Here is a 14,092-nt window from a genome sequence, read left to right on the forward strand (position 1 = left end):
ATGCAGAACGCTGAGCGAGGGTGATGGGGCGCAACGCTGCAATTCTCCCCTCCACCGCCAGGCGGCGGAGCGTCACACCACGCTGTGATGCCCTCTTAGATCAACTCTCGTTGCATCGTCCCGCGTGTGAACATTGCTCATCCAATGCGAAGGTGGGCGTGGTTGGCCCACGCCTGCGATCCGGCAGGCGTGCAGTGAAAGTGGTTGGTGGATCACGCAAATATTTTAGAAACTCAAGCAAACCAAGCCCCCCCCCTGGGTTGAGGTGCGGGGGTGATCGTGGGGTGGCAGTACAGCAAGCGGGTTCGCGAAAGTAATTATGTGGGATTTTTGGAATGGTCCCTTTACGTGGTGGTTGGTTTTCCCCGGGTAATCTGCTTTCCACCCAGACCAGGGGTCGGCAACCAAAATAACAAGAAGAGCTATTTCTTTCCAATTCGGTACAAAATTCAGTATTTCAAGAGCCGCAATGCATCTATGTACATACGTACATATCGTCAAGAAGCAGCCCGTAAAGAGCCGCATGCGGCTCCGGAGCCGTAGGTTGCCGACCCCTGACCCAGACGAAGCCGAAGCGCTCGTTATGAAGACAAATATTGGGCAAACGTCTCACTACAGGGCCAATCCGAAACGAGAGTCTTGATGATAATATTGTTCTGGATACATCGTGAGAGCAATGTTAGTATTATTGCCATTGCAGGGTATGCAATAGAGCGATTATTATAATGGCCATGCTGCGGGTCGAGATTGATTATATTTGTAAGGTACGGAGATAGTTAAGAGGTCAGCGCATTGAGGTGTTGCGGTAAGGCAGATACAGTATCTGGGCAGTGCGGGGCCTGTTGCATATGTTATAAAGGGGCCCTAAAAAAACACAAGTATTAAAACAATAGTTTTACTTACAAAGTATTATTTTTTCATTTGATATACAGCCAGATAATACGACAAATCGCTAACCTTAAATACCCGGTCGTTCATAAAAGTTGAAGGCGGTATAGTACTATAGTAATAGAGCAAGTGCAGAATCACTGAACCGGAATTGATAGTCTTAGGTTTTTTCGGTAAAGTCAGTAAATAATAATATTTCTATTATTATTTCTATTAGTTTTTTTTTACCTACGTGACTTTACCGAAAAAACCTAAGAGTATGAATCCTTGCAGTCACGAAAGCTTCAAATCTAGAACGGAATTGATAGCTTGAAAGCATTTAGCGCGGGGCGCTTGAAAGTGGGGGGCCCGTAGCAGATGTAGCTACTTTTGCTACGAGGATAATCCGGCACTGTATCTTGTGTTCAATTCGGGTCTCGGCCGCCCGTGATCGTTCCAGGTTCTCGAGTGGCAGAATCAGAAACATTTCGACTGGAGGAGGAGTCCCAGTTGTAGCGCATTGATGGTCCCAGCCCGCTTTACCAATGACTGTGGCAGGACGCGCGATGAGAGGTCACGGCGCTCCCGAGTGTCTGGCCGCTGAGGTGTCACTTGAAAGGAATCTCAAAGGTAGTTCCGTTATATCTCCTTCCACGGGCTCCAACGCGTCAGAGCTTACACCTCATCCCATTTACGCGAGGCTGAGATCACAATTGAATTACAACTGGGCGGGGGGGGGGGGTAAAACGAACAATGTCACGTACGCTATTATAGGCAGTGTAATAATGTCGTGATGCACTGACAATCTAATACGGTAATTGCTTGGAGTGGGTGGTCGCACCCTGCCTATAAGATGGTGTGGTGGTGGTGGGGGGGGGACTATGGCACGCGGGCTGAGAGAGGGAGCAACGTTGCAGCGTGGGGGGTTGGGAGTGGGAGGGGAGTTGCGTCTCTCTTAAGAGATGGAGGAGAGGCCCACCCACGCACCACACGCGCGCTGCGCCACAAAGACGCGCGCGCACTTCGTCTACGCATCAACAGCGGCGGCGACAGAGGCAGCAGCGGCAGCAGCAGCGTCGTCGTTTTTTATCATCATCTTCGGTGGCACGCGGAGCTGGCGGTGGAGCGCGCCAGGGTAGCGCTGGGTGGACAATCCTCGCGGCCAGGGTGACCCGCGAGAGTGAAAGGACACCGCGTGTCGCACACGTGCGTGCGCGCGCGCGTTTCGGTGGAGGGGGGCACGCTAGATTCGTCAGCTCCGCGACTCGAGCGTGCGGAGCAGCTGAGAGCCGCAGCTGGATGTGTCCGGTGCGTGGACGGGTGAGAGCGTTTCCTGGGCAGGTGTGTGTGGCACAGAGACAGGTATGAGCCTCTAAGCAGAAGGACCAGCGTTCTTGGACGAGTGTGTAGTCCACAATTCTGATGTCGTTAAGTGGCCGAGTCGGAAGAGGCGTGTGTGTCACCGACTAGGTAGTGCGCTCTACTGCATAGGCGCGCGCGTTCCTGGACAGGCGTAAGCGTCTCGGTACAGGCGTGGGTGTCTTCTTGAGCCGATTGTAAGAGGAGGAGGCGGCGGAGTGCTCGTCCCTGGGCAGCTGTGCGCCTCGCTGCCCAGGTGTGTGAGCACACTCAAGGGCCCTGTTCTGGTGGAGCTGCCGAGTGGCCGAGAGGAGGAGGAGAGGGAGAAGACGATGGGGTCGGGGAGAAGGCGAGGGACTCCAGTGGCGCACAGAGCGCGGCGCGTATGAATGAGATCTCGCTCCGAGTGTGACGATCGAAGAGGGTCCGTTTGGCTGCCGGTTTACGTCGCACGCATGGCCGCGATAGAGACCAGCCTCCTCGGGGATCCGGAGAAGGAGAATGAACGGGAGGAGAAAGAGGAGGAGGAAGATCTGGAAGGGTCACGATTGGAGGCGGTGACGGTGGAGGAGGCCCAGCTCCCAATATCCGTGGAGGACGTGAGTCCCTTTTTAAATCCTTTATATTAAGTTCACTTGCTTGCTTGCTTGCGCGCTTACGACCGTGCAAATCTTTCGGTCGTTTTTTAACCCACTTCCCGTGATCCAATCGAGCTGACATTTTGCACACAGACTCGTTGTGCGTGACAATCTATTTTCGTGAAAATGTTTTCCAAAATGTTACACTTTTTAGGAAAAAATATATATTTAATTACCAATTGCTTAATGGTGGCAGGCAATCATCTGACCCATAGGTGGCAGCCATCTCAAGCCAGAGGACGAGAGGACTCTAGCCGCCACGCATATAAAGGATTTATAGTGAAAAACTTTGTTTTCACGGGTTAATTTTTCTCTCACACAGATATCCGCATGCCCTGACCAGCGTGCTGAAATTCAGTCCAACCCCACTCCACCGCTCCCGCCACTGACACGGCGAGTGGAGGGACGCCTTCATCCAGTAGCGGGACGACAAAGGGGGCTGCCATTTCGTTACCCATCCCTTATCGGAAACGCGTTGCGCGCGTGGAATTCCGCTCACTGTTATCGGCTGCGACCCGTAGCGTCTCGTAGGAGTTGAGAAGATATGCGCATTGCCTCCATAGGGGGCAGGGGGGGGGGACGCACCTGTAGGAGCGAGGCTGCACCTGTCCAGCTGCTGTGGTTACTGTCGTTGATCCGGGCCCCTTGTTGCTGTCACGTTTCTTTTGCTTGTTGTGTTAACGGAGGAGCTCCTTTGATTCGCCTCTAATGTGTTCGTGTGCCTGTGTGTGTCTCTCCGTGTGTGTGTGTGTGTTTATACGGGTCTCACTGTGTATATATGTGCCTATGTGTTCGTGTGTGGGTATCTGTGTGTGTTTGTGTATCTGTGTCTGTGTGTCTCTCTCTGTGTGTGTCTGTGTGTGTCTCTCTGTGTATGTGTGTTTATGTGGGTCTCGCTATGTGTGTCTGTGGTGTGTCTATGTGTGTGTGTCTCTCCGTGTGTATGTGTGTTTATGTGGGTCTCACTGTATATATGTCACTATGTGTTCGTGTGTGGGTATGTGTGTGTTTATGCGTATATGTGTGTGTGTGTGTGTTTATGTGGGTCTCACTGTATATATGTCCCTATGTGTTCGTGTGTGGGTATGTGTGTGTACGTGATATCTGTGTGTGCGCGTTTATGCGTGTCTGCGAGTGTGTGGATGCGTGTGTGTGTGTGCTTTGTGTATGTTCTTCCGCGATGTGTGTGTCTGTTTTTGTGCGCGCGTTTGTCTCCCACGTGGCCGCGCGTATGCATCTCTCCGTGTGTGTGTGTCTGTGTAAGTCTTTGTGCACGTGCACATGTTTGTGCATACGTGACGGTGTGAACGTGTTCGTGAATGTGCGTGTGTCTGTGTATCCCTCTGTGTTGTGTGTCCTTTTGTGCACGATGCCTGTGTGTGTGTCTCTCTCTCTCTCTGTGTGGGTGTGTGTGTGTTCCACGTGTGTACACGCACGTGCTTCAGCAGCGCTGGAAGGAATACTTCGAGACGGTGAGTGTACGCCTGCAACACAAAACAGCACACTCGGACACACAAATACAAAGGCCCCCCGTATAGCCTTAATAGGCTGTTGGGGCAAGTGCCGTTCGCGAGTATCACCTATGCAGGCCGGCACAGCACACGAGGAGGTGGGTGGCCAGGACCACGCCCGGCCGCCTTTGTCTCAATTGAGGCTGAGTCGACCTAGGGGAGGCCCAGCAACGGTTCAGATTAATCGTCATTGATGTTGGTCGTGAACCGGGAATAGAATTTGGTTTTCCGGGTTCGTAGAGCAGTGTAGCGCTAACCGCTACACCACCACTCTACATTGAGCCGACACAAAGACAAAGATCCCCTGTATTGCCTTAACAAAGTGTTGGAGCAAGCGTTGTTAGCAAGCACCTATGAAGGCCAGAACGGCACACGAGGGGGTGGGTGGCCAGGACCACGCCCGGTCGCCTTTGTCTCCCTAGCGGCGATGTTTGCACACCACAACAGGTCCTCAATTGAGGCTGAGTCGACCTAGGGGAGGCACAGGACCGGTTCAGATAATCGGATGTCAGCGCGCTAACCGCTACGCCACCACTCCCCATATCACGTACGCACACGATCACAACCACGCACACACACTCCACGCATATTTCCACTCTTGTTGACTCGATTTGGCCGTCCCACGGAAACTCGGTGATACCACGTGGAAGCCTTTTGGCTGTTGTGGTCGTGTGCACGGCAGAGGTGAGCATTGCCAAGTGTCTCGCTCCGGGTTTCAAGTTTCAAGTGTATCTTGTTGAACCAGGTGAGAACTTAAGAGACCATGATAGCCTGCCCTGACCCGGGTCGCCCCAAAAAAATGACAAAAGCTAAAAACAAATAAAAGAAAGTACAGCTATGAAGCGAAGAGCAATCAGAACAAATAACAACAGCAACAATAACAACAACGCTGTAGCGCATGAGATATCGAAATATTGCACTAACGTAAACAAAAAATTAAGCGAAAAAAAAAGTTTAATATTCAAATCCCCGCAGCAAAAAATCGGATCTGGCTGATAACGTCCAGATCACAGCACAAATCATGAAGCTAAGCTACACAAACACATAAACAGGTAGAGGTTGACTTGAGTACTCATAGAGAAGGGTGGCCCAAAAATCCGGGCACACATGGTTATTTCATTTTATTTTAACACCGACATTATAACATTTTTATTGTTTATTTTTAAAGTTAATATTTAATCTATTATCATTCTTAATACCTATTTGTCTTCTTCCCGTTAGATTACCTCAATCCAAGTGAATTGAGACGAAACCGAATTTATGAACGTTCAAAGGTTTCACCTCTGCAAGTCTTTAAAAAAATCTAATCTAAATTAATTTCAAAAGATAATTCATGCGCGCATTAATTTAAAAGTAAGTTACTTTAAACGTGTATAAATATTTAATATGATAACCCGAAGGCCATTTGTTAAAATAAACATAATAACCTTGACTGTTCGTCAAAAGCGATTGGAGAGTAAAGTTGTAAAGAATAGACAGTTTAACCCCGAGTAGGCTTTTGCGATCAATCTTATCTAGAAGGGCTTTTTTATTAAATATAAATGTGTCGTTAAACCCGCAGCCAATTAGATACTACTTGAGCACTCCGGTGTGTTGGAGAGTAAACCCACGACGTTTACAATTCGAGTCGGACGTTTGGCTGGTAATTAGCCTGATGAAGCTGATTGTAATCACCAGCGAAACGTCGTACTCGAATTGTAAACGTTGCGGGTTTACTCTGCAACACACCGGAGTGCTGAAGTAGTAACTTAATTCGCACTTTTAATCGACGTGACAAACCTTCTTAATTGGCTGTGTCGGGTGGTGGCGAGAATAACGCAGAAGCGTGGTCACCACATCTACGCCTCTATATAAGGAACGAAACAGGTGGACGTGTCCACAAATCTGTCTGTCGCCTGATGAAGCTAGTTGTAATTACTGGCGAAACGTCGTACTCAGATTGTAAATGTTGTGGCTCGGCTCTCCAGCACACCGGTGATGCTGTACTAGTGACGAATTGGCCACGTTCTGTTTACATGATAAACCTTACTAGTTGGCCGTGTCGGGTTTTAACGACACATTTATATATTTACGCGCTATAACCCACCCACCGCCGTGACATCCAACCAACGTCTGTCATGTAACCTCCTGACACGAAGGCTGACCTGTCGTCGAATCCAAGCAACCCCATTCTCCCTGGGACTTTACGGAGTTCCCCACGTGTCGTCAGAGCCGGCAGGGAGACGAAGCTGGCGTGGCGGTGGTGGTGGTGATTGGGGGTTGTTTGAGATGGTGGACAGGTGGGCGGTGGGGCAGGTGAAGGAGGCGGGAGGGTTTTGAAGTTGGATTCGGAGGAGGAGGAGGGGGGGGGCTGTGTGGGAATTGGGTCGAGACCCCCGGCACAAGAATGTCAAGACCTCCTCCTCCTCCTCGACCGCAAAGTGTGACCCGGCTACTCCATTCAGGGCACGCACTCATTCACTCATTCATATGAGCGCACCCACACAAGGGTCACTCATTCAAACGAGTGCAAAGACAAATGTCCCCCGTATAGCCTCTCACAGGCTGTTGGGGCAAGTGCTGCTAGCGAGCACATATGAAGGCCTTGCAAGGCACCCGAAAGGGGTGGATCGCCAGTACCACGCCGGACCGCCTTTGTCTCCCTAGTGGCGATGTTTATACATCGCACGAGGTACTCATACAAGGGGAGGCGCAGTAAGGTTCAGATGATAATCGTTACACGCGTTTGCCGTGGGCGGGAATCGAACTCTGGACGCAGGGCTCCTAGCGCAGCGGCGTTTCTCCTACCCCCCCCCCCCCTCGAAGAGACACACACACATAACAAAGACAAAACTCCCCCGTACAGTCTTAGCGGACTGCTGGGGCAAGTGCGGTTAGCGTGCACATATAAAGAAGGTTATCACAGCGCACGAGGGAGGGAGCGAGGAGGGAGGGAGAGAGGGGAGGGAGAGAGGGAGGAATGGAGAGACGGAGGGATGGAGGGAGGTGGCGTGGGTCAGTACCACACACACACAGGCGGGTGACGCAGTTTAAATGAGGGACAGACGACAAGCACAGAGGGTACGGGGCCCGTGCTCGCTCTGATTAAAGGAGCCGACGTTGTCTTTGTCGCTGGTAAAAAAAGAGAAGCCTCCCCCCTCATCCCCCGCCCGTCATTGTCCGGGCAAAAATTCCGCAGCCCGTGATTGTAGTTCACACAAAACACAACCCCTCCGATGGGGGTGGTGGGGTGGGGGCAGCGTCGGCTGGGGCGAGGGGAACCCCCTGTACGGACAGGATTGGGGGAGCGGGGGTGGGAGCGGACCGAGGGGGTGCAGGGGAGAAGCGGAGAGGGCGGGTGGTGGTGGTCGTGGTGGTGGTCGTTTGGATTGTGGCGATCTTTAGCGCGGGGTGCGGACTGAGTTGAGTCAGAATTAGCGACAGGGACAGAGAGTGGCCAGCTGCAGCCATTGCCCCGACTCTTGCCCCAGTACCAAACCCGACCCTAACCCCAACCATTAAACCTAACTCTAAACCTCACCATAACCCCGACCCTAACCCCAACCATTAAACCTAACTCTAAACCTCACCATAACCCCGACCCTAACCCCAACCATTAAACCTAACTCTAAACCTCACCCTAACCCCGACCCTAACCCCAACCAGTAAACCTAACTCTAAACCTAACCCTAACCCCGATCTTAACCCCACCATTTAAACCTAACTCTAAACGTAACCCTAACCCCCATCCTAACCCCAACCTTTAAACCTAACTCTAACCCTCAAGTAAACGCTAACCCTACACCTAACCATAGTCTTCATTTTAAACCAAATTTTATATCTAACCCTAACCCGAGTCGTAATTTTAAAGTTAAATCTAACTCTAAATGAAAGCCCATTCCTAGCCCTAACATATCTCCTAACCTAACATCGGTCCTAAACATAATCTCAATCGTAAGCGCTGACCCTAATCCTATACATAACCCCTAAATCAGTCCTAAATATAACCCGTAACCTTTTCTTGTGTTTAGTGTTGTTGTCCTTGCTCCCGCCCCTCCAATTAGCACGGTGGGCTACGCACGGTGCGAAAGAAGTTCAACATACATACATACGTGTCTTAGCTCCGCACGTCACCGTGGGTGTATAACATCCACTGACTGAACACGTAAGCTGTGGTACCGGGTTCTGCTGCGGGTCACCGGTGGGGATTTATCTCGGTTGCGTTTCCCGTTAGGTTTGCGAGCCAGTGGTCTCGTGTGTCCAGGGCACTCAGCTTCTCGCGATTAGTGTCGCGTTTCACAGCCGCGGCTATCTCAGTAAAAGAACAACATCCACCATCGTGTAGAATCATTAACCGTTGTATTTAAAACAAATATTTGTAATGTAATTTTTTTTTACTACAGGCATTCTCAATCCACCAGTGGGATTAAAGCCTCCCCATGTCATGCCGGTCGCGTGTGCGTATTTTTAACCATACTTCCCCACGTTTTGTCAGTGCCGGTGGGCACACTGGGTATTGAGGAGGGAGCAGGACCAATTGAGATGTGACTCACCACTAATTGCTCGCCCTGTCGTACAAAAAGTCTGCAGACTCACAGCTTTGTTCTACTCAAACGAGATTTTGAGGCTGTGCCCGGCTCCTGTTCACAGCCCTGAGCCGGTGGTGGAAATTCTACATTTCTAGGGCGGGGCGAGTTTATCCATCGGGAAGCTACTGTTCACTTCCCTCGACAAAGTGGCACCTGTTTCATTGACCAAAGGTGAGACGAGGGGTCGGGTTAAGCACCAGCCAAGATTTGAACTCGCAACCTTCCCATTGAGGGCCGTTTGCTCTACCGCTAAGCCACGTGGCTGCCGAGAGCCCAGTCACAACCTCACGTCCCTGCAGTTACTAGCATCCCAGCGCCGCTGTGGCCAGCGCTCACCAGCCAACACGGCACACACGGGGGCTTTAAGACTCCTGCAGTCTGTCTTGGTGATGGGGGGGGGGGGCTTGCCCGTATCGGTGTCACTGGCCTCACCCGAGACTCAAACCCCGATTGGATTTTCCTTCCCGTGACCACTTTACCGCCCGCAAACACACCGACTGCTCTTAGTGCCATCGCTGATTCCTCCGGGGTCTCGCCATCTGCACCTCCTCGGCTGATCTTTCTCCGTCTCGGCCCCCGCATTCCCGTGGGGGTCGACGCTGCGGCAGGGCCACACAGAATGATGCGGGTGGGGAGGAGGGGGGGGGTCGGAAGGGGGTGGAACAAGGGACGAGTATTGGAGCGTGGGGGGGGGGGGTGCTCTCTGCGAGACCAATAACATCCAGGACCCGGCCACAACCCACCAGGGGCAATGTTTATCCCGCGTTATGAAAAGCAAACATGCCAACCCGCCGATGGAGGAACGTTGTTTATACCTCGTGCCTATTGCCTGCCCGTGACACGTGGGTGAGAAACACGGGCATTGGGCAAACAAAAAGTAATTATTGGCGCTAATAACTGGCAAGCGCCCACAGAAGTAGGGAGGGACGCACGCTTGGAATTACACTGAGAGACGGGAAGGGGAGAAAAACGTGGATTGAAGGACAATGCGACAACGACGTCAGAGACATGGGTTTGACGTGTGAAGGAAAGTAAGCGGGATTGGGCATGAGAGTCGCTTGGAGGGCATCATGCCTGGCGGTCGAGATTCACGACACTGGGAGGTGCGCGCGGTTGGGGAGGTGATATCAGGACACCTTCAACGTAGCATTGACGTTGGCCGTGGGTTTGGACGTAGCACCAGTGGCGCTGATCACTGCGCCACGGTTTCACAGCGTTCAAGCTCTGCACAAACATATCACAACAAACAACACATAAAGATGTCCCGTATAGCCTTGACACACTGTTGGGGCAAGTGCGGTTAGCGAGCACCTATGACGGCCGCAACGGTACACGAGGGAGTGGGTGGCCAACACCACCCCCGGCTGCATTTGTCTCCCTCGTGACGACGTTTACACATCGCACCAGGTACTCATTTGAGGCTGAGTCGACCTAGGGGAGGCCCAGGACCGGTTCAATGAATCGTCACTGGTGTTGGCCGTGAGCGTGAATCGAACTCGGGTCGCCGGGTTCGTTAACGCAGCGCGCTAAACCGCTACGATAGCGTTCCCCACAAAGACACCACCACCACACACACCGACACACCCCGCACGCTTGCCACGCTCACATGGTGGGGGGGGAGCGGGAGGAGCGGGCCGTGTCAGCCGTGACTGATTGTGTCCATTTCAGCTGCTGTAGCAGCCGGCACCCAGGAGCAGATGTCCCCGAGATTAAGGAAGGAGGCAGGCGGTGGTCTCGCCATCAAATTAATTCCCACGGGCTCGGTCACGATGCAAAAGGGTCCGCATGCGCAATGCGAACAGGCCGAGAGGGCTGTGAGTTCGCGCTCTCAAATCGCCTTAACGGAGGAGCTGGTGTGTGACTGTGTGGGGAAGGCAATGTAACAGACACGTATTCTTAGGGTTTTTTCGGTAAAGTCACGTAGGTAAAAAATTAAATTAATAATTTATTTTTCTTTTACTTTCATTAATTTTAATTTTAATTTTTTACCTTTTGACTTTACCGAAAAAAACCTAAGAATATGAATCCTTGCAGTCACGAAAGCTTCAAATCTATAATTAACAGACACGTGGTTACGCACTTGCACGCGCGCGCGTTCATCTCCCGTGCGCGTGCGTGTGACCCCCCCCGGCTGCCTCCCCGGTGCGGTGGTTGGAGCTTAGCCTGCCCAGTTTCTCACGCGGCCTCCTTAATCTGCTCTATGGGAGGGAAGGAGGGAGTCACCCTCCGTTTCTAATCGCCGCGTTTGATCAAACTTTCTTTGCTTGAAACGCGACTCGATGGGCGCTTCCGTAGAGCTCTGGGAACCCGCTTAAAGGGAGTTTGAGGTTGTTGTTGTTGTTGATCCGCCTTCCTCAAGGCAGCGGATCTTGACCTTTACTGCAGCCTTGCACCCACTTGGTTCTCAATCGTGAACACTTTGTTTATGATGTTCATAAATACATAGGGGGGTTGATGCAACAAAGTAGTTATTTTGTGTTTTCGATTATTTACCTTCTTTAAAAAAAAATCTGGCCATGTCTCGCACCCCCAGAATGGACATTTCGCACCCCCAGGAGGTGCGTGCAGCCCAGGGTAAGAAGAAGAACCACTCCTCTAAGGCATCGCCACGTCGTCCTAACTCTGCAGTTCGCAGGCTTTTGTCAAGAATCCGCTGCGAGATGAAGGCCTCCTCGCCACAACGTGTGGATTCACAGGCGTTTCTGTTTGACTATATTGTTTACTGTAACAAAGGCTGGTCAGTGCGGGTTGGTAAAGCGAGTTGGGGGGTGCGTTTGGATAAGCCCGGTTCAGAGAGCCTTCGCCACTGATTTCAGCCGTTGCCGGGAATCTAACTGAGGTGGCCGGGTTGATAAGGCAGTGCGCTAACAACTGCACCACCGCTCACGTTCTCACATAATCATAATTCATGCCCTTGCCTAGCCACCTCATTTTTCCATCACCGTCCAACGGTTTCCCCGATTATCTTGCTCATCCATTAACCCGACCCCCTTAAAGAGCCTTTAGGTTCCGCATGGGTGGCGGAGGGAGTGCTCCTACCCTGGGTTCTCAAAGACAAAAGCACTCATTGTGAGTGCTTCTGATGGGCTACGTGTGCGCGAGTGTGTGGGTCTGGCCACCCACCCCCTCGTGTGCCGTGTCGGCCTTCATAGGTGTTCGCTGACAGCACTTGCCCCAACGGTCTGTTGAGGCTATACGGGGCATCTGTGTCTTGGTGTGTGGGTATGCACGCACATCTGTGTGCGCGCGCGTGAATGTGAGGATATCTGTAGACTCCATTATCTTGCTTCCTATAAGTAAGAGGACATGCTTGAACATCTTAACAAAGAAGGCTGTCATGGAGGGCTCGAGATAGCTATGAACAAAGAATATTTCCAATAAGTTCATTCACCAAATAAATATATCCGTCGGAGGGACACACAATGGAGAATGACGTCTGTGTCTTGAGCAGGACAAGGATTAATGGACGGGGATTAAAATCATGACATGAAGAGGCAGATGAAAGCAGATTTGAGTGCTTTTTGGAAAATTAACTTACCGAAAATCATCAAAACCAATGCGTTTTTCAATCAACATGTACATTAAATTTTTATTTAAAGTTTTCGTGACTGCAGGGATTCATATTATTGGTTCTTTCGGTACAGTCACGTAGAAGGGAAATAATAAAAATATAAAAACAATAAAATTCTCACGACGTTTCGACTGCAAAACAAGCAATCATCATCAGGTACATGGACAAATAATAATGGATCAAAAGCAGAAAATGTTGCAAAGACGCATCGAGAGGGTGCACGCTTGGGATTATTCTGAGAGGTAGGAAGATTATCGCATGGATCAGAGAATACGCGCGAGTTTTTTTTTTGTAACTCCAAAATTTAATCAATAAATGGAAGTGGCCGTGGGCAGGAAACTTTACCGGAAGGACGGAAGGATGGCCAATGGCCGAGGCTGTTGATGGAGAGGCGGCCAAAAGAGCGGAACACGAAGCATGGAGATGGAGTAATGCGACCCGTCTGTTCGAAGCAGCTATACGGATCGTTGTATCGCGGCACCGCTGGGGATGGCGATGGATTGGGTAGGCATACATCCGGCAGTGGATAGATCACGGCCGGTGATGACCATGAATGGTCCATTAGGGACTTGAGGTCTCTTTAGTCGAGGGCGATAAAATAAATAGACTGTGGCGACAATTTTTTTTTTTTGCGCAAGACATAACAACGCAGTTAAAACATGGTCACGGCAAAGATAACAACAGTACGCGATTCTAAAATGCCACGACCAACATCCTGGCTGAGTCGATCTACGTTCTCGATCCACACACACACACAACGACCACGACTAGGCGTCTAAGCCACTCTTTGATCTCTCTTAGGACCGAAGCTCACTCAGTGGTGTTTTGTTGTTGTTAAACGTCCGGACACAAAACCCTCTGCCCATCACGGGGGTGGTGGAGGAGGAGGGGGGGGGTGGCAGGGCTGACAGGCGTGCGCGTTCGCGTCGCGCGCACACGCACGCAGGCGCGCGACGCGGAGAGGGGCACACTCAAGGCCCTGACACCCGAAGCTTTGCTTAGAAAATGCAGGGGTCGTGTCAGGGGCAGTGAAGGGTCACAGAGGCAGGAAAAAATAAATCTATCGGGATAAAGACGGCCACAGAGACCCCCCACGCCCCCCCCACCACCAAGCCCCATGGGAGGATGCCCCTCAGCCAGAACCCCGCTTCCACGATTGTACAAATGTCAGAATCAATATGTTTACTTAGAGTGCAAGAGGAATCCGATGAGCTATGAAGCGCTTTTTGCACAGATGCTCAGTATTGGGGTCAGCGACTTACAGCGTCAAACGATACAACAAAAGCCGAGATTTTCAAAGATAGTTGTCGTATCGCTGTAGCGCGGCGTCATGTATGCCAGCATCATCTGTCACCGCTTGTCATCAACACTGTTGGCTGTAAATCAGCGTTGGTTCGTGTCACTCTCCACAAACCGCCTTTGACCAAATCACCGGAAAGCGCCGCCTCATCTCGTCAGACCTCGCAAACTACGAAGGCGTCGAGCCTGGGCCGTCTCCCAGGGGCTTTCATTTTAAACTGGTCTGTCCGGGTCAGAGACCCGGCAAACATGGATCTCACCCGCACGGCACATCTCCCG

General features: G+C 51.4%; 1 protein-coding gene across 1 annotated transcript in view; it reads left to right on the top strand.

Moving 5' to 3' along the window:
- Nucleotides 1-1,878: 1,878 nt before the first annotated feature.
- The window catches only part of LOC144721886 (rhomboid-related protein 1-like), a 32,328-nt gene continuing 20,114 nt past the window's right edge, over nt 1,879-14,092 (top strand). The window contains exons 1-2 of the mRNA XM_078599823.1: nt 1,879-2,825; nt 4,313-4,336. Coding sequence (XP_078455949.1) covers nt 2,616-2,825; nt 4,313-4,336 — 234 coding nt within the window. The 5' untranslated portion in view covers nt 1,879-2,615. The remainder of the gene's footprint in view (nt 2,826-4,312; nt 4,337-14,092) is intronic.

Source organism: Lampetra planeri, chromosome 1 (genome assembly GCF_965212315.1).
Source record: "Lampetra planeri chromosome 1, kcLamPlan1.2.h2, whole genome shotgun sequence".
NCBI lineage: Eukaryota > Metazoa > Chordata > Hyperoartia > Petromyzontiformes > Petromyzontidae > Lampetra > Lampetra planeri.